The sequence below is a fragment of the Copidosoma floridanum genome, unplaced genomic scaffold (genome assembly GCF_036245765.1).
Source record: "Copidosoma floridanum isolate Cflo_tuat_1 unplaced genomic scaffold, Cflo_Japanese_pri ptg000001l, whole genome shotgun sequence".
NCBI classification, from domain to species: domain Eukaryota; kingdom Metazoa; phylum Arthropoda; class Insecta; order Hymenoptera; family Encyrtidae; genus Copidosoma; species Copidosoma floridanum.
This window is the reverse complement of record NW_028321878.1, coordinates 19,879,422-19,901,416: the sequence shown is the minus strand read 5'-3', so window position 1 is coordinate 19,901,416 and position 21,995 is coordinate 19,879,422. Positions and strand designations below refer to the sequence as shown.

Below are 21,995 nucleotides of genomic sequence, written 5' to 3'. Positions count from 1 at the left end.
GCAAATGTAAGTAAGCCAATGTACAGCTCACTTGGAGAGTTATTATTTCTTTATTGCAGTGTTTCATGCTATATTAACAGAAAAACTCTTCTTTAAATAGAATTTCATAAGAATTCTTGTATTAAATGAATTTGGTAATAAAATAACTTTTAGCTAAAGTTTCTGAGACATCCCTATTCAGGACAATATTTGGATGCTTAACGTCATCTAAAAGTTTAATTTCTTTCTAAATATTACGCTGCTTAAATATCTTTGGTGAACCATTGAATTGAACTTTCAATACAAGATCTTGAGCTCTTCTAACCAATATGGTCTTAGCGTAATTTGCTCGGGATTAACGTAATTCATGCTTAAATCAAATTTTTTAAATTTTTTTCCATAAATTATAATTCTTTGTACTTTATGATACTCCGAACAGTCTGTATTCAAGGTATCATATTTATATCGTTGACTCTGAGAACGTCTGGTTGCTTCAAATAATAAAAATTGTCATTATCAATCTATTTATCAGTTTGATGCAATTCTGAGCAAAGAGGCAGTTTTGTAATTAAATTAGCACTGATAGTATTATTTACATAAGCTGACTTAACTTTTCTTTTGGATATAATTTTCTTTATCCTTTTAACAATCTTATACAGAGTCTCCTTTTGCACCCTTTGTAGTGCACTCATTTACAGTTTCATTGCTGGATTTGAAATTTCCTTTGAACCAATATCTAGATTACTGTTACATGTTACGTCCACTTTAAATGATAGTGTTGCATCTGCTGGGTTATCACTGTTATGTTAGCTTAAGCTATCTGCATTTCTTTCAAATTACTAGTCGCATTGGACAACAGAAACTAGGTGGATACTCAGGTACAGATTTATTAATTGAGATGTCCTTCGTAGTTAATAAGTATAATGTTAAATTTCTACTTTCACTTCTAACCTTTTTGAAATGTAAAAAGTGCTGAAATCTTCACGGTTGGTCATCTTCACTGGTGTATGTAATTATGACGCGATAAAATCCAGTTTTGTAATAGGATATTTTTATAGTGCTGATAGAAAACAGCTACAATTTAACATGCATTTGTCTATCATCACTTTTTCAATGTTACCACATGATAATCATTGTATCTATTTAAATCTAGGCTTACGCTAGGCAAAATATTGCTTCTTATTTATCATACGTAGTCTCTACATGCACTCTGTATCTGTACACTACTTTTTTAACTCGTCTGAGTGATTCTTTAGCTGTAATAACATTTTGACACTTCTCCTTTTCTAACTTTTGAAATTTTTTCTGTTAAAACAATTAGAAAAAATCATAGTACTACTCATTCATAAAGAGCTTTCTACATGTATAAATTAAAAGATATTACTTCCATTTATTTTGACGAGATTTAAAACTTGATATTAATTTATTACATTATAACTTCGAAAAGCTCTGATTTTTTTTTTTGAACCTACAGTTTCATAATCTTGTAGATTGTTGTTAAAAACAAATACTTAAAGATTATTTTTAATTATTTTACTATAAAAATTGAATAGCTGTTGACATTATATATATTTTGGTATCAATTGATAACAACTTATGATATCTTTAAGATAGATGAAGTTTTTATCTGCTTGTATGAAAAATTATCTCTACTTATCTCACTATTTTTATTCATCAAAGATCCTGAGCAATCAAAGTGAGCTTATACAGTTAATTTTCAATCTTGATTATCACTTGCTTTCAAACGTAGCTCGCTGCTTGGAGTACTGGATAAACTTATGATAATTATTCTTTTTGAAATAATTTTAATCAAATTCTTGTGTTTTGATTGAAGTTATAGTTTTCTTACGTTTATCTCAAATTACCTCTTTTACAAGATCGAAATTACTCTATAATTGACAGATTTTAGAGGTTAAAACTGGTACTGTCTTAATTTTTGATTAACAACTCAGTTTGGTGGATATACTTACGTAATGTACGCAAAGATTGAGTACATGGGAGTATTTCACCCTACACGTGGTCTGTACATAAAGATATTATAAATGGAGGGGGCAAGCTAAATGGTTAACTGTAAGTGGAAGCGTTCACTCGGTAAAAAGAGAAAAAAAATCGGACGATTCATGCATCTCCCTCGCACCTCTCCGTTGATTGGGTTATTGGCTAGCTGCCTCCACAGTTACCTATCAATAAGGTGGCTGCATATGTGGATTGCCTAGAGCTAATCGACGTAGAGATGCGAGGGAGATGCAAGACCCATCCAGTTTTCTTTTTCTTTCCACCCTGTGGATGTGTGTTGAACTTACTTGCCCTCTCTACTTATAATACAGCTATGGGTCTGTAAAATATGTAGCATTCTCGTGCATGCGTAAAAATATTGTACTTTTACTCGAAAATCATTTGAGATGCATTGTCAGCGAAGCTGTCATGAAAGTGTTAACGTTCGTGTAAAATGTAGGTCAAGTAACTGCAGAAAATGTCTATACATAGCTTATAAATTTGTATATATCGAGTAAGTTCATAATTAAAATTAAATTCAATAAGGACCCTGAGACGACCCACGTTCATTTTATTACTACACAGTTTCACAAAAAAAAAATTCTTCCAGAAATCACACTACACTTACTATTTAATCATTGGGTCGCTGAATCCTAATCTAAAGTCCGTTTGACTTTATCACGTCAGGTTTTTGCCGTAACCTTACAATAATGGTAAAAAATCCTATTTTCCATTAAATTAAAAAAAAATGTTTCTCAAATAATCGTTTTTTTGAGGTTATAAAGAAAACCTGACGAGATTGGGTCAAACAAACTTTAGATTCAGATTTAGCAACCGAATAAACATATAATAGGTGTTGTCTAGATTCCAAAGGCATTTTAGAAATATTTTTAGAGGACTTCATGGAAAATGTGATTTTTAACTGTTATTTTGGTTATTTTGAGGTTATAAAAAAACCTAACGCAATGAAATCAAACAAACTTAAGATTTTGATCCAGCGATGCAAAAAAATATAGTAGATGTTTATAGTTTTGTTATAAAGTTTCTGTTAAAGTTTCAGGTCATTCAAACCATTGCCTTTTAAGAAAAGTTATATTTCATAAAATCTGTACCCTGGTACTCTTTTCACCATTGTGGAATGTAACTTCTCTCTTTTTATTTGAAATGGATTGAATAAATTTGGGCTCTATAGAGTCCTAAAAGTACCAGCTTGGTACTTATTCCCATTATTATACGTAAATTGAGAGACGAAATATTTAATTAGTAATAAACCATTGAAGTGGAATGGTTAATAAGATAAAAAAATTATGATGTTTATGACTCCAACAACAGCGAGCAAGACGAAATTCATCAAATAATAAAACCAATGGCTATTGCTGTTGCATATAATTTTTTATTATGTCACCTGATGATGTTTCTCTTCTCTTTGGGTAGGAGCCTTTTCAAGTCAAAAAGATTATTTTGTTCGAAGATTCAAACAACGTCAGTACCCAACGAGGGCACATAGTCGACATAGTCGACATAGTCAATTTATTATTTGATAAGATAAAATGTCACGTTTGCACTGAATGCCCTGAATACTGCTAAACAGCACGTGATTTTTAATAAAAGCTTTCATTTATTTTGACTTTGAGAACTTTTCAGAGGGTATCTGAGTTAAAGGTGGAGTCTTTTTAAAGTATTTTTGACTTATTTTTCACAGAGTGTTTTGATTTTGTTGTGAACTGAGCAACGGTTTATTAATTAAACCATAATATTTTAAAATATCAGAAAAAAATAAAGTCGTTGAATGATGTGATCGTTATTTTTTTTTATATCATTAATAGAAAGCTACGTGAATTGTTAGTTTGTACATAAATAATTTTTTAAATCAGACTCTATTACAGTTTCAAATTTGTTTTTATTTCAATTATTTCTTTGCTTATCCAAAAGCTATCTTCTGTAAGCCTTACACTTTTTTGGGCATACACTCTATTTTGTTGATTTTATAATTCTCATAGTAACTCTCAGATAAACATGAAAAACATGATAATACATTAATGACGTAATTTTTTTCTGCATGTGACCAAAGTACCTTATGAACTTCAGAACTGCCGTAAACTGCCTTTAAATAACTGGAAATTAATAAATCTTTATTTGCAAGTTCTCAGTTATTAATTGAATAAACATTAATTTCAGTTTTAGAATCGGTAACTGAGTCAACTACTTATGTCTTTATCATTTCGAATATTATTCCTATAAACCATGAATTGATCGCACATTTGCTTGATGTTGCCACCAACAGCGCCTGTCACACTTTTGTCACATGCTGCAGCAGTTTAATTCCTTGATACAATAGATCTTACAGAAAAGTAAGAGCATTTCCAAAAAAAGCAGTTGAAAGTATTAGAAAAAAGTTTTCATTTTAGCCTAGAAGTTAAAAACGATAAGATTATCTCACAGAATAAGTTAACATTTTTTAAATTATTTAATTTATAATCATTTCAATAAATTGCTGATGAATCCAAAGCAATTAATCATTCAAAGTATTTTCTAGATCAACCAGTTTTTAATAACTGAAGGTGGAAAAGATGGCAGAAGAATGAGTATAGAAGAAGTAGCAATGGGCTTTATAAGAGTCGCCAACGAAACGATGTGTCGGCCCATAAGAGCTTTAACTCAGGTAAGTTTCTCACTTTGTAGATTTTCTTTACCAAGAAGAATCCATCCAAAAAAAAGTCAATAATGACACTTTTTAGATACAGCCGTTCGTTCTAATTCTTGTTCAACCTTTTTAACTTACACTGTTTATTAAAAATTATTTAGTACCTTTGAAGTACCTAAGAATTTTTTTAAAGATATAATTTGTTTATACAATAACGTTTTCTGCAAACTGACAGACTCAATCTAAACCTACCCTAAGGCAGTAACGTCATGTCATCAACCTTTGTCACTGACTATGTTAATAAATAGTGTCAAGTACATCAGTTGAGTTTGTAAGTTTACTTCTCAATAGTGTAGGTATGTTTACGGGTGCGATTATATAGGGCATGGAACGCGTAATGCAGAACCATTTAATGTAATAAGAGTGAGAAAAAGATGCATGGAAAAAACCTCTCCCTTACTCTTATAGTCCTAAGTGATTTCATATTATGCAGTGGGTACTCTATATAACCACAATTTTTATTATTTAGTATAGTCAGTACAGTTTTGTTATATCAAATTATTACTAATTTAATTAAGAAAAGGTAGCCCTTACTTAAAATAACTAATCATGAAAATCATCAGTAAGATTTAAAACAATTTAAAGAATCTGTTCTAAAATTTTAGTCTTTTAAGCATGTGATAACTACAAACACGAATTTAAAAATACGTTACACTTATGCATATTTTAAATTTTTATTTTTGAGTTATTCAAATTTGTAAATAGTTCATAAGGCTGTTACTTACTAAGTAAAAGAATGAGGAGTAATCACGGTCTTTCAAACATATTTTTACTGATATTACTTCTCCTAAGTGCTAATCTTATACGAATTATAAATTTATGAACCTACATATCTATCTAAAGGTATATTTCGACGTGTGCGTGGAAGACTATCACAGGGTGACGTCACACCGTGTTATTTTAAATGGGGTAACGTCACGCTGTGATAGTCTTCCACGCGCACGTCGATTTGTCCACTTATGTTTATTACATTTTACGTTACGGCCTTCCTTACCAACACCAAGATGGCTGCGTATCATAGAGGGGAGGGAATTAGGGTATCAGTACTACTATATCACCCTCCCCCCATATGTCTGCCGTCCAACGGAAAAAAGTATAAGTGACATGAGAGATGAACTGAGAAAATTAAGGGAAACTAAGTGTTTTAAAAAATCGATGATAATTTAAATATTGGACCACGGAAAAACTGTTTTTCATATAAATATGATATAATTATTCTATTTTTCACAAAAGAAGAACGATTTTTTGATGGGAACTATGAAAATCTGCACTTACCCTTCTAACTTGACGCAATTTCCTCGTGAAAAAAGGGTAAGTGCAAAATTACAGCTTATTCTATGGAGCTTACCTTTTTTCTAGTTTGGAATTCAAGGCGGTGATCATCGATTTTAAAACGTAAAAAAAGGGTAAGTGCACTTACGCTGTCTGCCTGGCGCGATTTCCAAGTTTTGTGTCACTTACCCTTTTTTTTATCGCTAACGAAAATTATTAGCGATTTTTCTAATTTTCATTCAATTATCACTAACTCACGGTATTATATATTTCATTTAGAGATGTGCTATTAGACGCAGAATTTTCTGACGAATCGATTGGCATAAATAACTCATTTTCGAGAAAAATGTCACTTATACCTGTTTTTCCGTTGGACGGCAGATGTGTATTGCTCATATTTTTTTTTGTATAGGCAAAAGGACATGATACATCCCACCATATTCTCTCATGTTTTGGAGGAGCTGGTGGACAGCATGCTTGTGCAGTAGCGAGAAATCTAGGTATGCAAACGGTTTTCGTTCACAAATACGCTGGTATCCTATCAGCTTACGGTATGGCCTTAGCTAATGTTGTTGAGGAAGATCAAGAACCAAGTGCTGAGGTTTATAATGAAGGTATAGTTTGGTTTTAACATAAGTTTTAAATAATTATGAATTCCTTGATATTGTTACATATACGTATACTCAAGCTAAAGCTCAACAAAACTCACAGTCCTAACATTTACAATCGTAGAAGATGGTTAAAGTTTAAGAACATTTTCTAAAAATTTCTAGTCACCTACAGACAAATAATGCAACAATAATAATTACTCAAAGTATTATGAAGTTAACTTATTTCTTCTGTTTTTAAAAATTTCTCCAGCAGTTGAAAACATTCTCTTTAACTGAACCGATGTTGCGAGTATCGTTAAATGTTTGACGCCTAAATCTGCAAGTTGCTGATAAAAGTGTCATTTTCAAAATTATAGTGGATCGCTTGTCTTTGGAAAACAGGCTGATTCAAATTGTACTTCAACTCTTTTACAAGTCTTAATTCGTTTTTCCTGTAGAAAGCTTATTTTTTTGCACCCGATTGATTATAATGTGACCAGAAATTCTGAGCAGTTGTATGCATTTTGTTTGGCGTTTTCTTTCTGAATTTGTAAAATAATAAATAGATTTTGAATCTTTTAGCTGTTTTAAAATGCTATTAAATAATTGCTCCTGCAGAAGATAAGCGATTTTTAAAGTGTATCTTCTTAAATCTTAGATCTATTAAAATGAATGCAGTGGTTAAAGGAATATGCTCAATGTTTTTGAATCTGTACAAAAACTAGTAAATTAAAAGTTGTTTGGATATTAATGCTGTGGCTACCTTTAGTGGAATTTCACTGAGAGTCACTTCGCATGTTCTGATAACAGGTATTGTCAAACTTCCATTCACATAACTTTCTCCTGATAGTATAACAGTAGCTTCTTTGAAAGGTTTGAGTAAACTAACGAATTTGCATATTATTTGTAGTTCCATTCCAGAGAGCATTGAAGGCAAATCTCGGATTTAAGCAACACAGAAAAAGCTTTATCTGGTATTTGTATAAATCTTATACACATCTTGCATGCAGAGTTCCAATCCGTTTGAATACTTTGTATCAAAGTCAAATCAGATACTTTTAGTAGTTCATCAGCTGCTGTGAACTGATGTATTAAAAAATTGGAAATCGCCTCGATTTTGTCTTTAATATTTTCGGTTTCTTATTCAAATCAATTACTTCAGAAAGAGCCGAACTCAAAGTGTGAGTGAGGCAAAACAGTTGAACTTCTGTACCAAAAATTTCAGAAACTGCACTCATGGTTTCACTAGCGTTGTCAGTGACTACGGCAATAATATTATCTTTATTAAGCCAAGTATTTATCAACTCTGACAACCACCGTAAAATATTCTCAGTGGTGAAGCACACTTTACAATATATTTCAACTTACATTAATTTGCCAACCAAAGAACTATTACACGCTAAACTTTATTTTAAGCATAATCATCTGTCTACAACGTAATTTTGTTGTCTAAGTAACCAATACGTGTGGACATAAAAAGCCGCTCAACGAGAGAAAAAATAATGATATGTCCTCAACGTCTGAACCGGATCAGGATCCCTCACTGACAGTGCTGGAAAAATTTAATGGGTGACCCCCACCTAACGGACTGGTGTTTCTTCGGGTGACGCAACCTAGATAAATGCGGTAGAAGACGCCGCACCATACGTCACTCACGTCCGCTGACCTCTTTTTACTAACTAAAAAGCTGCTTTTTACTGTACCCTCCCCCTTCTTTCCTATCAATTTCTGACAAAGACGTGACCTTTCCTTACACAAAATATTAATAATGATGCATGCTCTTTGGACTGTGAAGTCGACTCACAATGAAACGGTATAAATTGTTTATGTGCCTCTTTATACATATATGATCTCATAGAAAAAATATTCACTTTGAGAATTTCTCTTTGGATAGCACTGTTTGTCCACTAATATTAGACCTCGAGATTGAAAATTCTAACAGTGACATCACCATGTATTGGTAGGAAAAGTGAAGATAACAAATATTAATTATCAGATTGCAAAACATCGATATTACAAATATTGATAAAAGTCGAGCATCCTTACATAATTCTAGAATCTTAGAAGTTTTGATCAAGCCGATGAAATTTGTCAAAGCCACGTTAAAAAGTACCTATTCATATTAGTATAAGTAGACAGAAAGATAGATTAAAAATTTGTTTGAATACAAACTTAGACTTAATGAATATGACGCAATTTTACTATTCAGTCATGATGAACAAATCGCTGGTCCATTATAGTTAATACTACTGACAAGATTTGAGATACAATTCGACCACAGTCCTTAAAATTATCAGATTGTAAGATAATATGAAGTATGCGTTCATAATCGTTTGTAAACAGCTGTAGAGTTTATTAGAACGGTTAAAAATTTTGCAAGAGAGTAATTAAAAGTGTATGAAGTTAAAAATAAAACCCTGCATTAAAATATTTTTATACATTAGGATACGTCATTTTTGTTACGGGCGTTACAGTATACCTTATACAGTTTATATTGATAAGCAACTATTTTTTTACGACCACTGTGTTGAATCAAACTTCTTCTGTTTACTGAATAAAAGTATAATAACAACACCCTTCCTAACATACTTTTAAAAAAAATTGTTTTTGGCAATTGCAAATCTTAGAAATGTTGGACTCTGCCATGCGTTTCAATGGGGATCATGGAGATAACTCTCTTAAACTCTCTTTAATGATGATATTTCATACTTACTCATTATTTTAATTTTTCTTTAATTAAAACTAACCGTACTTGAAATGATCTTAGTGAGATTTCCTTAAAACTATTAATTTTAGATTAAAATTTATTTGTTGATACGAAATTTTTGTAGGCTACAAGTCAACTATTATTTTCACTTGATAAATCTTAGCTGTAACTTTAAATTTTTATATATGAATGCTTTACAACGTGTGCATAGGATTTTACTTTCGAGCTAGCTACTTCATAGCTTTAAGGCCTTTATTCTAGGTAAAAAATTTATCAGTTTAGTGGTAATCATTGCGTCTGTAAAAACTCGCCAGTACGATGGATTTTCAAGTTATCTGTAGAGAGAGTTATCTCAAGGCTTACACAAAAAACTTACGTACCTAAGAAAATATGGGTGGGGATACGTTAATAAGTAAACACAAGGATAAAACATTAAAGTACAAAAAGCTATACGTACACTATTTCTATACAATGCTCTCTTTCAAGTTGTTAAATTACTTCACCATATTGTTCTGTAAAGTGGTAAATTGCGATACTCCGTATAAATGTAAGAGCTTATCGTCTTTTAAAAGTAGATAAAATAAATGAACACACTTTTTTGACTTTGTAGAATCTTTTGATCGTTTGGATGCAAGGCTTTCAGCATTACGTGATAAAGTACGAAATAAGCTTCGTAAGCAGAACTTTACTGAAGACGAAATATCAGACGAGTTTTTTCTGAACTTGAGATATGAGGGAACGGACTGCGCATTGATGTGTCTAGCTGATCCTGTTTCTACTCCCGGGCAACCATCTATGTCCCACGGAAATTTTGCAAAATCATTTTTAGAAAGGTAACTACTGTCGTATTAGAAAATATTTTTAATTATTTACATTTACATGCGCTTTTTGTAACGTTTAAAAATTATGTTCACATGGAAAAATACTTTAAATAAAAAAAAAATCTGATTTTTTCACATTATAATAATAATATATTTTTAAAGATACCAAAAAGAATTTGGATTTACAATGCCAAATAAAAGAATCTTGGTTAATGATATACGAGTTCGTGGAACAGGTAAAAGCTATGTTTTTGAGGACCCAGAGCTAACATTGTCGAAGGGAACTCCTAAGCCAGTAAAGGTATTCTTTTGTTTTAAAAGTATCATAAAAAAATTATTTTTTTAACAGAAATTACAAATGTAACTTTCAAATTTGAATAGAGAAAGAATAAAATGGTAATAAAAATAAAGTATTAATACAGCAAGCCTGAAATCAAAACTTCAATAACCATAAAATATTTGAGATTCTTACGAAACTGTAATTGTAGGATTAAGTAATGGGAGTTAATTTATAAGGGTATCTCAAAACGTAGAACATAATTAGTTTTAATGAGTATTCCAGTAAATATTGCCTTTCGATACTATCAATAATAAAAAGTTAAATTCACTTTTCTCGCTTAATACTTATTCTTATTTAATTGCTTAATACTCTGTTTAAAATTTGTATGATCGATTGTGCTGTTTGAAATACTATAATAAGATCATGTAAAAATCAGCATAGCATGTGGTGAGTTAAAAACATATACTAATCAGTGATATTTGCTTGCAGAAAACGAAAATATATTTCGAAGATGGTTACCATGAAACAGATGTGTACCAATTAGAATCTTTGTCACCTGGTCATATTATTGCTGGTCCAGCTATTATAATGGACAAGCTGAGCACCATTTTAATAGAACCCAGATGTGTTGCATCAATTACTTTACGAGGTGACATAAAAATTAGGATTGGAGATGATTTTGAATCCAAAATTAGTACTGACCTTGATGCCATCCAACTCAGTATATTTTCTCATCGGTTTATGAGCATTGCTGAACAAATGGGCAGGTTGGTAATTTTTCAATGAATATTTTGAAGTCAATTATTCGACACAAAGTATTTACAAAATTTTTTAAGAATTACTAACATAAGTAAAATTTAAATTTTGAATAAATAATTTTGTTGGAATAACACTAATTAGTCGTATCAAATCTTAGTTCAAATTTTCAAAAATGTATCATTGAAAAAACAATTTCAGTAAAAGTTTGAATTGTAACATGTATAAAAAAAATTATTTTTTTAAGTATAAAAATAGTTTTAGTATCCGTTTAAATTTGTATCTAGTTATATTAAAGTTTTTATGAAACTTGTAAAAGAATCTTACAGAGAACATCTATATCAACAAACATAAAGGAGCGTCTGGATTTCTCCTGCGCGGTTTTCGGTCCAGATGGTGGATTGGTTTCCAATGCACCACACATTCCCGTACATCTTGGTGCTATGCAAGAGACAGTACAGTATCAAATAAAGGCTTTTCAGGGGATTTTTGAAAGAGGGGATTCGATCCTTTCAAATCATCCAATGGCAGGTGGCTCACATTTACCTGATCTAACAGTGATAACACCAGTCTTTTATAAGTAAGTTTCATAGTTATACATTGATAATAAAGTTGCCATAAATAAAGTTTTTAGAGACTTCTATAATACTTGAATTTACCATGAAGATTTCAACGACAATATGTTGATACTAAGTTTCGGTCAATAATTCTTGTTACAAAAAATCTATAAATTTATTCTTAGCGTGACATAATCAGTAGTTGAATAACTGTTCTTGATACTGCAAGAAATATGAAAATGTGTAAGCTTTGCAAGTTTCAATTTGTTATTAGCACACAAATATTTTCGAAAATTTTCAATGGTGTTGATTCGTTACTCTTAGATTACGAGATAGTAATAAAAGTTACGGAGTATCTATATTATTATTATTTATTATTGAACTCTTATGGTGACAAACAAAACTTAAATTAAAGATTTCTAGTACTTTAAATTGAGATGGATAACTCTACATCAATACACATATTAGTACAATCGATCAAAAACTGTAAATACGTTATTTTGACCAATTTTGTTCAATCGCTATTGAGATGATGCGATGATGATGTGGAGGAGACTATAGTTGCTGTAACAGTAAAACTAAGGCTCTTTATTCCAACGTTTAATTTTTATAGTTGTGTAACCGTATACATTGTAATAATGATAAAATAGGAAGGCTACTTAACAACATATTTTTTGCACACATCTTGGGTGCATAACTAACCAAAGAATGTGGATGTAGTTACAAATGCGTCAATATTACTTACAGGGATTAGATTAGTACAGTTACCCGCAAAATTTAATTTTATTTAAAAATTTTCTTATAATATTATTATTTTTTATAAATCATAGAAACTACTTTGTTTTTGATATGAAAAACGACTGGCAAATATAATTTTTGTATTGAATTTCACAAAATTATCGTGCAACCCTCTTTGAATTTAAATTATGTTATAGAATGTACATGATTTTTTGAATGAAAATGCATAAATACATAATTTTGCTGTAACATCTACAATTATGCTTCTGTTAAAATATCAAGTGTTATTCTCTGAGCTACGTAATAATGTCCATTATAGTCTACTGAATACTGCCACGTAAACATTACTTCTATCATGAGTTGAGTAAATTTTAATTCTTGTGGTTGTATTGCAGTAATCCAGATCTTTACAGAGTACTAGACGTACTCTTAAGAACAGTAGAATCTTCCCAGATCTACTTTAAATTAGGATGTAACCAGAGTAACAACATCGGATTTTTAAAAACTTCTTATAAATACAAGCAACTGATACCAATTCTTACCATTGATATTTTTGTACAGAGAATGCTAATGTTTCATACATATATTTATTTTAAAACAACAGTTTCAAAGTCAATGAAATTCGAAAATTTTTGTGCATGTTAATTATCTGGTACTTTAATTGAATATTTATAATTGGTAATAATATATTTCATCCAAAACATTACTTTTTTAGAACAATAGTCAAACCCTCTGTAAACAACTATGTTTAAATAATGAAGTATGTGTAATTATTTTGGCATTTTAGTTCGTATTAATGTTATTGCTCGAAATATAAAGTTATTATTAGAAAGTGCCATATCATTTGAAACACGTACAATACTTACGTCAACTTTTTTCATTTTCTGGAAAAAGGTGGTGGTCACTTAATAATTTTATTAGACACACATAATGCAAACACAATAGAAATTACATTTTTTATATTATTAAATATGTTTAAAGGGCATTCAGTATATAATACAGAGTTTCTACTTTACTAACTACTTTTATGAAATAGATTTTTTGAGTCTTTTGATTTATAGCCATTTTAATGTTAAATAATAAGATATTATACAAAGTTATATCATACATAAATTTTGTTAGTTGAAGTATAAAGTTTTTTTATTTAAACCAATAATAAGAACTAGAGGGAACTAGACCAATTCGCAGACTAAAACGAAGATGGGAAAATAAAGTCATAGAAATCCTTATGGAAATTGGCAAGTTACATCATAGGTTATGGGTATATATAGCGTATAATAGGGAAGAATGGCGAGAGATAATACATTTGGTAATCAATTCTCAAATACCAAATGTCACTTACTAATAGTATTAATAATAATAATCATAATAACAATAACTATAATAATGAATTATATTTATTTTCATGACAAATATTACCCAGACACGTTTCAAAACCAGTATTTTTCGTGGCCAGTAGAGGTCATCATGCAGATATTGGTGGTATAACTCCTGGGTCTATGCCTCCTCATTCAACTATGTTGTCGCAAGTAAAAAATAATTTCTTAAGCGTTATGAGTTAATGGTAAGGAAGTAATCTTACTTTAAATTTTTATGATCCATCATGCCTTTAGGAAGGGGCAGCATTCAAAAGTTTTCTCCTTGTCCACAAGGGCATGTTTCGGAACAATGAAGTAATAGAAGCATTAATGGCACCTGAAAAAATTCCTGGAAGTTCAGGAACAAGGAATCTTTCAGATAATTTGAGTGACCTGAAAGCACAAATTGCAGCTAATCAGAAAGTTTGTTATTGATTGTTGTGTTTTAAAACTTATTTACTTTGTAAAGTTTATAGGTAATAAATACATTAAAAATTTTTAGGGGGCTAATTTAGTTTGTGAGCTAATTGATGTGTATGGCATTGACGTCGTTCAAGCATATATGCAATATATACAGGATAATGCAGAATTTGCCGTACGTCAAATGTTAAAATCGTTCAGTAAAAAGCTTTTGGAGAAGACAAACAAAAACTTTGTAGAATCCTCTGATTACTTAGATGATGGTAGTAAAATCAACTTAAGGCTTGAGATAGACGCCTTAAAAGGAGAAGCTGTATGTGATTTCAGGTAATTTTTAAAATTTTATTTCATCTAATGTTGATGTTACTCTTAAGTTCAAAGAATATGGCTTTTCTAATTAAACGTACTTCAAATTTTAATAAAACTCATAAAAAAATCTAGTATACGAGACAAAATGTTGACAAAATTCTATTAAAACATAACGAATGGTCACAAAACTACAATTTTATTACTAAGTTAACATAAAAAGTCCTTTGTAACAGCTTTTTATTTGTTAATATGATAAATTGAATCATTTTATGTCAAAAGTATGTTATTTCTCAATGTTTGATACATAACATTATTTCAATTTCAGTGGAACTGGATATGAAGTATGGGGCAATTGCAATGCTCCTCGAGCAATAACTTTATCAGCTCTGATTTATTGTTTGAGAAGTATAGTAGGCCACGACATGCCTCTTAATCAGGTAATTAATTTTTACCTAATTCTTCCTTTTACTAATTATGTTAAACGAGCTTAGCATACTTTAACTATTTTGTCATTTAATTTAATTTACATTCACAAATTTTTTGTACTTCGTTATTCAATTTTAATACACAACCGAATAAAATAACTTTTCCGCATTTTCTATCATGTGAAAAATAACGAAAAAATTAATTTTCTTGCTATCTATTAATCGGATTCTTTCTTCAAACTAATAATTGTATAAATAATCTTCGTTTTGAGATACCATAATAAATATTTCAAGATCTTAGCTTGGTAAAGTTACATACTTCCTCTTAAAATGACAATTAAGTTCAAGAGTACAATTAAATCAAATAGTATCGAACTACAAATAATTGTCACAACGCAGACTAGTTTATTAGTTTAATTGTTACTCCGATTTCAATGAAATTGAGAGTTAAAATCATTTTTAAATCAAGTTCTAATTATTTCAAATATTCACTTTTGAAACCATATTTTTTTAAACTTATTTGCAAATTTACGCTCTCTTTGTGGGTCTTGCCCAATTACTGAACGAATAAAAAGGTTTCAGACACGTGACAATCAATCTCTTAGAATGGGAATCGTCGCTAAAGTTATGGCTTAATTTTTTTACGAATGTGTCAGATTATTTCATTGCTTAGAGATATTTTTATACCTACATATTTTTTTTACAAAATAATTGAATCCCTCAAATATAACAACATTTAATTATCCATGTAATACAGTTTTTGCATTATTACGGAATTTAAAATACTTAGTAACTCTCACTCTGAAAGTGAGCTTTTGAGGGCTCAGCTTGAAGTTCTTTAGTCAAAAAAGTTTTGTATGTACTTTGATATTTGAGTATTAAGTAATTTTAAAGTTTTGCACATATCTGATTATTGAAATAAGCCTATGAGATATGCTTTTTTACTAGTATAACTAAAGGAAGAAGCTGCAGTACTTTTTAGTTGAATAAGTAACATCAAAAACAGAATAATTGGATTATTCGTCCAGTAATATATTAGTGAAAAATTGTATTCTTGTAATTTATATATTTTTTAATTTTAAATATATACACGTATACCTTTGAACATAAAAGTTTTCAGCTAATTAAACAAAAATAAAACTTACTTTCATATAAAACATTTACAAAAAATTTGTAATATCCTGGTTAGACATATTATATTTTTTTTCATTATACTAAAACAATTTTTTCTGAAGGTCTTAATAATAATAAAACCAATTAGTAAAACTTTATCAATCTGATACTTTGTAACTTTTCAACCCCGAGATCTCATAATCTCATAACGCCATAAATCTATAACTTCAAAAAATCCGTAACCTTAGTAGTTAAACATTTTAAAATGCTTACAAAAACTGTAAATTAAAAAAAAAATAATGAATTAAATTTGATAATCTATTTACTTTTCATTTGTATAATGTCACCTCCCTGTTGACTTATAATATAAGAAATTAGTAAATTGGTAATGGAAAACTAAAATGTTTTGACGTAAGCCGTAAAAGTAAAACTAATCTTTCAAGTTCCCATAACCTACTGAACCTACAAAAGTAAGATTCTAACAGTTGGTGTACTATTTTGATATTACCTATAATATTAATATGAATATCGCGAGGACGTTGAAAAGTTAGATTTTTACATCGTATTTCTCTAAAATTAAAATCTTACAAGAAATTTAAGATGGCTCGCCAGTGGATTTGTTCACAGTAATAATAACTCGATGTAAGCACATGTATCTTTGTAGCCTTACGCTCTTGTTGTGCGTAGAGTCAAAACATATAATGTCTGCGACGCCTACATAACTGTAGCAGTAAAATGTCTCTCTCCTACTACTTAGATCAGCATGCGGCAAACCAATAAACAATCGATTTCTCCGTAAACTATCTCAATAAAATCAACGCTTTCCCCCAATGTCTTAGGTACGAGGAGGTAACTCGTGATCTTAGCTGTAAATATCTCGTTTTTATTTTACTATTATCAGCGTTTTTACAGTTATATTTATCTGGATTCGGTAAAAATCCATTACCGTTCAAATGTAAATCTGTATGATTTTATTATAATTTTCGCAGAGCTTCTACACCGAACTTTCCACACTAAGCAGGTCTGTAATTTTGTGTGTAGGTACATTAAGACTTTAATAAATCCTTTAAAAACTTCATGCAATCCGTAAAAAATTTTGGTTTACTGGCGAATAACCTTCATGCTTACCCAAAATGAATAAAAATATTCAAATCATTGGATGTATAAGTTTTTCGTGCACAAAGCCGAAGTTACGTCCTTGATATATAAAATAGGCAAATAGATTCAGTGATCAGAAAAAAATTAAATGACTAAAATTGATGACTAGAATAGAAATAGGATGACAAAATCAAATTACTTAAATGAAAATTGAGCAGCTACAATATTAAACGACTTAAATTGAAACCAAAAATTGAAAATGTACTATTATAATGAAATATGCAACCAAAAATTGATAACCCTTTCTAACTGTCTGGCCATTAGAAGAATTTGGTTTTAATTTACTTTTCTTTCAAAGCTTTCCCTTCATGCCTCCATGTATACTTACTAGGCAGTTGACAATAATGAAGTTTTTTGATAGTTTGTTTAATTGTTTTTATTTTGTTTTCAAGTAAGCTATTTTATAATAGTATTTTTTGCGATTGTCTCTATTTTTTTATTTACTAAACATAGCTTTCACTCGGCTTTCACTATTATTTTCTTCTAAAAGTAGCTATTTTTTCTGTACGTTTCACTCTTTACCAGTAAGAGGACATTCTTACAATTATTTTGATTTTTTTACACTAAGTATGAATACGGAACTCTGCTATGCTAAAAAGTTAAATAAAATTAATGGAGAGAATAAATAGTGGAACTGTTTTAAAATCTTACTTGGAAGTCACTATACAGTAATTGAATGTCTTTGTTCATTCAACATAATTTATTGAAGTTTTTTTTTTTTTTAAGATGTAATGAGTGATAGACGGAAATCAGACCTGAGTTTCCATATTTGTTATAAACTAATTTTTTGTATGCACTGCTTCCTTTATCTAAAGTTAATTCAAAGTATTGATGAAACAGCTTACAATTCCAGAATTAAGTGGTATAAAATAATTTTTAGGGATGCCTAAAACCTGTGAGAGTAATTATACCACCAGGTTCACTTTTGGACCCATCTGAAGAAGCTGCAGTGGTCGGTGGTAATGTACTTACGTCACAACGGATTGTTGATGTTATCCTTCGTGCGTTTGGTGCATGTGCGGCATCCCAAGGCTGCATGAACAATATCACCCTAGGAACTGAGCAGTGGGGATACTATGAGACCGTTGCTGGTGGAAGCGGTGCTGTAAGTTACATCAAATTGTTGTGTTATAAATATAATGACCAGCATGTGTATACCTGCGGTTAATAGACGTCTTTCTGATTCGTCTAAGTATTAATAAAATTCAATATAATATTGAATGACAAGTATATTAGATCATAGCTGATGTGATGACTTGGACTGTCATTTTTGAAACCTTCAAAAAAGTCTTTATTTACTTGTACATACGTAAATATACTTATTTACTAAATATGCCGCTTATATCTATATAGTATTGGTTGAAATAAGTGTCTCATATTTTATCAAAGCTAATCGTAAAGTGTATTCATCTGAAGAGGAGTATGCATCTGAAATTTCTGAAATGCCTGAAGTACCTGAAAATAAAGTTCCTAGTTTTCTCTTGATCCACGGTTGTAAGAAGCTGTAGTATATTTAAATTACAGCGATAATTAAAAAATTAATCAATATATGAAATTCAATAAGATAGCTTCTTACTTCCATGGAAAACACTGGCCTTTCTGGCAAGAAGCTGGTGCTACGTAGCTATAGTAAATCAGGACCTTTATATTATCACATGTATAGGAGTATATTTCTGATTTCTTGGATCTCTCCTTGATATTATCATATATATATCAGTCTATTTACAATTTATTTTCTCATACATTGTAACATTTTTTATCAGCTTTACAAGGACATCTAAAAAAAAAAATATTTTACTGGGTATATAAGTTATAAAATAGAGCTTGATACAACCTGTATATTTTTTGCATCAAATAATTCTAAGTGGGCAGATTTTTGAAAAATTATGAAAATCTGTCATTGGACGTCTTATTTTATAATATGAAAATCAATTGATTGAAAATATCTTCTATTTTCTTCAATGTAGATCCCAGAATATAGTCATCGTTCAAAGTTTCAAGTGGTTTAGTAATAAGAAATCAGAGAACTTATAGTTTAACATAATGTCCATTAATCTTGGAAGATCAAAGTGCCTGTAACTTCTTACATTATTGTTATTTTTTTTGTCAATAAAAAAATTGACTCTTGTTTTATGCACTTTATTTTACTTAATTAGATTACTCATAAAAGGCTTTTCAAAATTAAATAAAAAAAAAGACAAGCATTTTCTAATTGAAAACAGTGTTTAAACCTTTATTATCGATATATTAAACAATACGTTATATTTTTTTTTTTCAAGCTCGCAAGGTAATTTTTTTGTGATTTCCAACAAAATTTAAGGGAAAAGTTTTGATGGAATAAGTGAAAAAAGTCGTATCGTTTGGTTAAAAAATTTATGATCGATCATGCCTGACCAAAACTGCATCTGCACTTAAAGCAGTTTTTCCAAACACGGCTTTTATTTTAAATGCTTGTGAGACAAGCGAACTCCTGTTGTATACAACTTGATTTTTCATGCCTCACGATGGATTTTCAAAAAATCACTTGCCTATAAGCTGTTGTACCTAAAAGTGAGATTCCACACTCAAAGTAAAACTTCGTAAGATCTAGTACTTTAATGAAATGCTATAAAAACTTATGTTTTCAAAAACTAACAGCAAACTTGGTTAAAAAAAACGTTAGATTACACATGCTGACAACCATTATTTATTTTTATTTCGCTCCTCAAAATTGTTTATGCTATTCAGCTTTCAATATAATTTTTCAAATAAGACGATTTCCAATTTTTTCTTTTATTATTTTCAAACTACTCTCGATGTACTGTTGAACATTGGCGAATTCAATACAACTAAATTTTCCCTATTCAAAGAGTGGATACATTTAGGCTGGAATAGTTCAGCCTCTTTAAACATGCAGCCCTATAGAAAGATTACCACTGCAACCTGTCCCTGCAAGAGTGTCCCAATGTTCCTGAGCAAACAATTGAATGCTTGAAATAATGAAATCTCAGACATTCATTTAGAGTTACTAAAATATATTCATAAATACTTAGTTTATTACATGTATGAGTTTGCAAAGGTTTTGATACAGGAACCGAAAATTTAACGGCATAACCTGAAGGTGAGGGCCGTAACAAGATTTATGAAAAAGCCTTTTTAAGGAGGCTTGGGCGTTTGGTGTCGTATCTATTAAGGGGCCCCTGTGGGGTACTTGTCATACAAATGATTCTTTGTAATATTTTTTTTATAATTATTTTGATTATACACATGTGTGAACAAAATAGCAATAATACGCGGAAAAGTCATTGGGAAAATCGATATTAAAAAATTTATTAGTTTTCCCGAGGTACCTTGTGTAAAGATGACGGCTCTGCCACGATAAAGCTGACAACACTGTACTCTCTTGCTCTCATCTGCTATTATATACCTATACTTGTGTTAGACTTAAATTTTCATGCTTGTATGTTTATGAATGTACAGCGCATGCGCACTTACAGTACCTGAACAAAACAATTCTCAATTTCGATGTTAACGTGTTGATCCTATTCTTTTTTTCAAATAATAGATTCTTTATACTTTCAAGTACATTTACCAATTTAATGTGTGGGCCCACAGCTTTTTATTGTGGTACGGTAGTCTATTGAATTTCGGGTTCCGTAAGGTTGCGTGTTAACATGACGAATTTTCACAAGCGATTTTCTCGAAAATAAATGTGTTGACCTACCTATTTTGTTTTCCTAAAAAAATCTAGCAAACTTTATCTATATAATCTCTGAATTTCAGACCTAGCCAGCATTTAATTCAAAATCGCCCAAGCCTCATTAAACGAGTTTGTATACTATTTTTATGCCTGAAAATTCAAAATCAAGTGGCAAAGTTGATATTTTGAGGTTAAAAGACGGAAAGTATGTAACCAAAGTATTTGTTAAAACAGTTTTTTTCTATGGTAAAAACGTTAGCGCTTTTGCCTTGCTGATAAGGGCCTTAGCTTTTCGTATATATCAAGCTATATATTTTTTAAAGTTTTTTTATACATTTATATTTACTAGTTATCATTCAATATTTACTCGTTTTACAGAAAAAGGTGGAAAAATATATGGATACTTATTTTTAAATTACTCATCCGTTTTTATATCCAAACAAGTAAAAAATCTTTTCAAGGGACCGACGTGGGATGGCACAAGTGGCGTTCATACACATATGACTAACACAAGAATCACGGATCCAGAAATTTTGGAACTTCGGTACCCGGTAATGTTACAACGGTTTTCACTCCGATCAGGAAGTGGAGGTAACGGTGCTCATCGTGGAGGAGATGGAATTGTTCGAGAAATAATGTTCAGGTAATTTATTAAAGTTTATAAGATCAGTACGTAGGCATACGATTAGTTAAAAGTAAGATTAATCAGTTATTGGTTTCTACCAGATTTTTCATTAAATTCTTTTTATTCTAGAAATAAAAATAATTAACGTATCACAATATCAGAAAGTATTAAGTTATTAAGCCTCAAGTCATTTTTTAATACTTTAACTATTTATTCACGTTTGATTCAAAAGGAATAATTTTCAATACGAGTATTAAAATTATAAGAAGGAAGAAGTAAAACATTCAAAATCCCTAAAAAGTTTAAATACTGTATGTTTCAAAATTTTCATGATAGATATACAATACCTAACCATTAATGTTTAAAACTACCTTAAATATACTAAAAAAAGTTATTAAATTTACTAACAACGATAATTGAAAAATGGATTGACTCCATGGAAGCTGCAAAGGGTAAAAATGAGAAAATAATGAAAAAAAAACGAAATATTAAGGGGAATAAGGTTATGC

The 21,995-nt window shown here is 30.2% G+C and overlaps 1 protein-coding gene across 1 annotated transcript in view; it reads left to right on the top strand.

Annotated features, from left to right (window-relative positions):
• LOC106642757 (5-oxoprolinase) overlaps nt 1–21,995 on the top strand; it is a 47,673-nt gene that overhangs the window by 13,123 nt on the left and 12,555 nt on the right. Inside the window, exons 9-20 of the mRNA XM_014357615.2 lie at nt 4,511–4,636; nt 6,363–6,564; nt 9,858–10,080; nt 10,231–10,369; nt 10,838–11,115; nt 11,424–11,684; nt 13,823–13,928; nt 14,013–14,180; nt 14,260–14,504; nt 14,812–14,923; nt 18,063–18,287; nt 21,323–21,504. Of these exons, the coding sequence (XP_014213101.2) occupies nt 4,511–4,636; nt 6,363–6,564; nt 9,858–10,080; nt 10,231–10,369; nt 10,838–11,115; nt 11,424–11,684; nt 13,823–13,928; nt 14,013–14,180; nt 14,260–14,504; nt 14,812–14,923; nt 18,063–18,287; nt 21,323–21,504 (2,267 nt within the window). The remainder of the gene's footprint in view (nt 1–4,510; nt 4,637–6,362; nt 6,565–9,857; nt 10,081–10,230; nt 10,370–10,837; nt 11,116–11,423; nt 11,685–13,822; nt 13,929–14,012; nt 14,181–14,259; nt 14,505–14,811; nt 14,924–18,062; nt 18,288–21,322; nt 21,505–21,995) is intronic.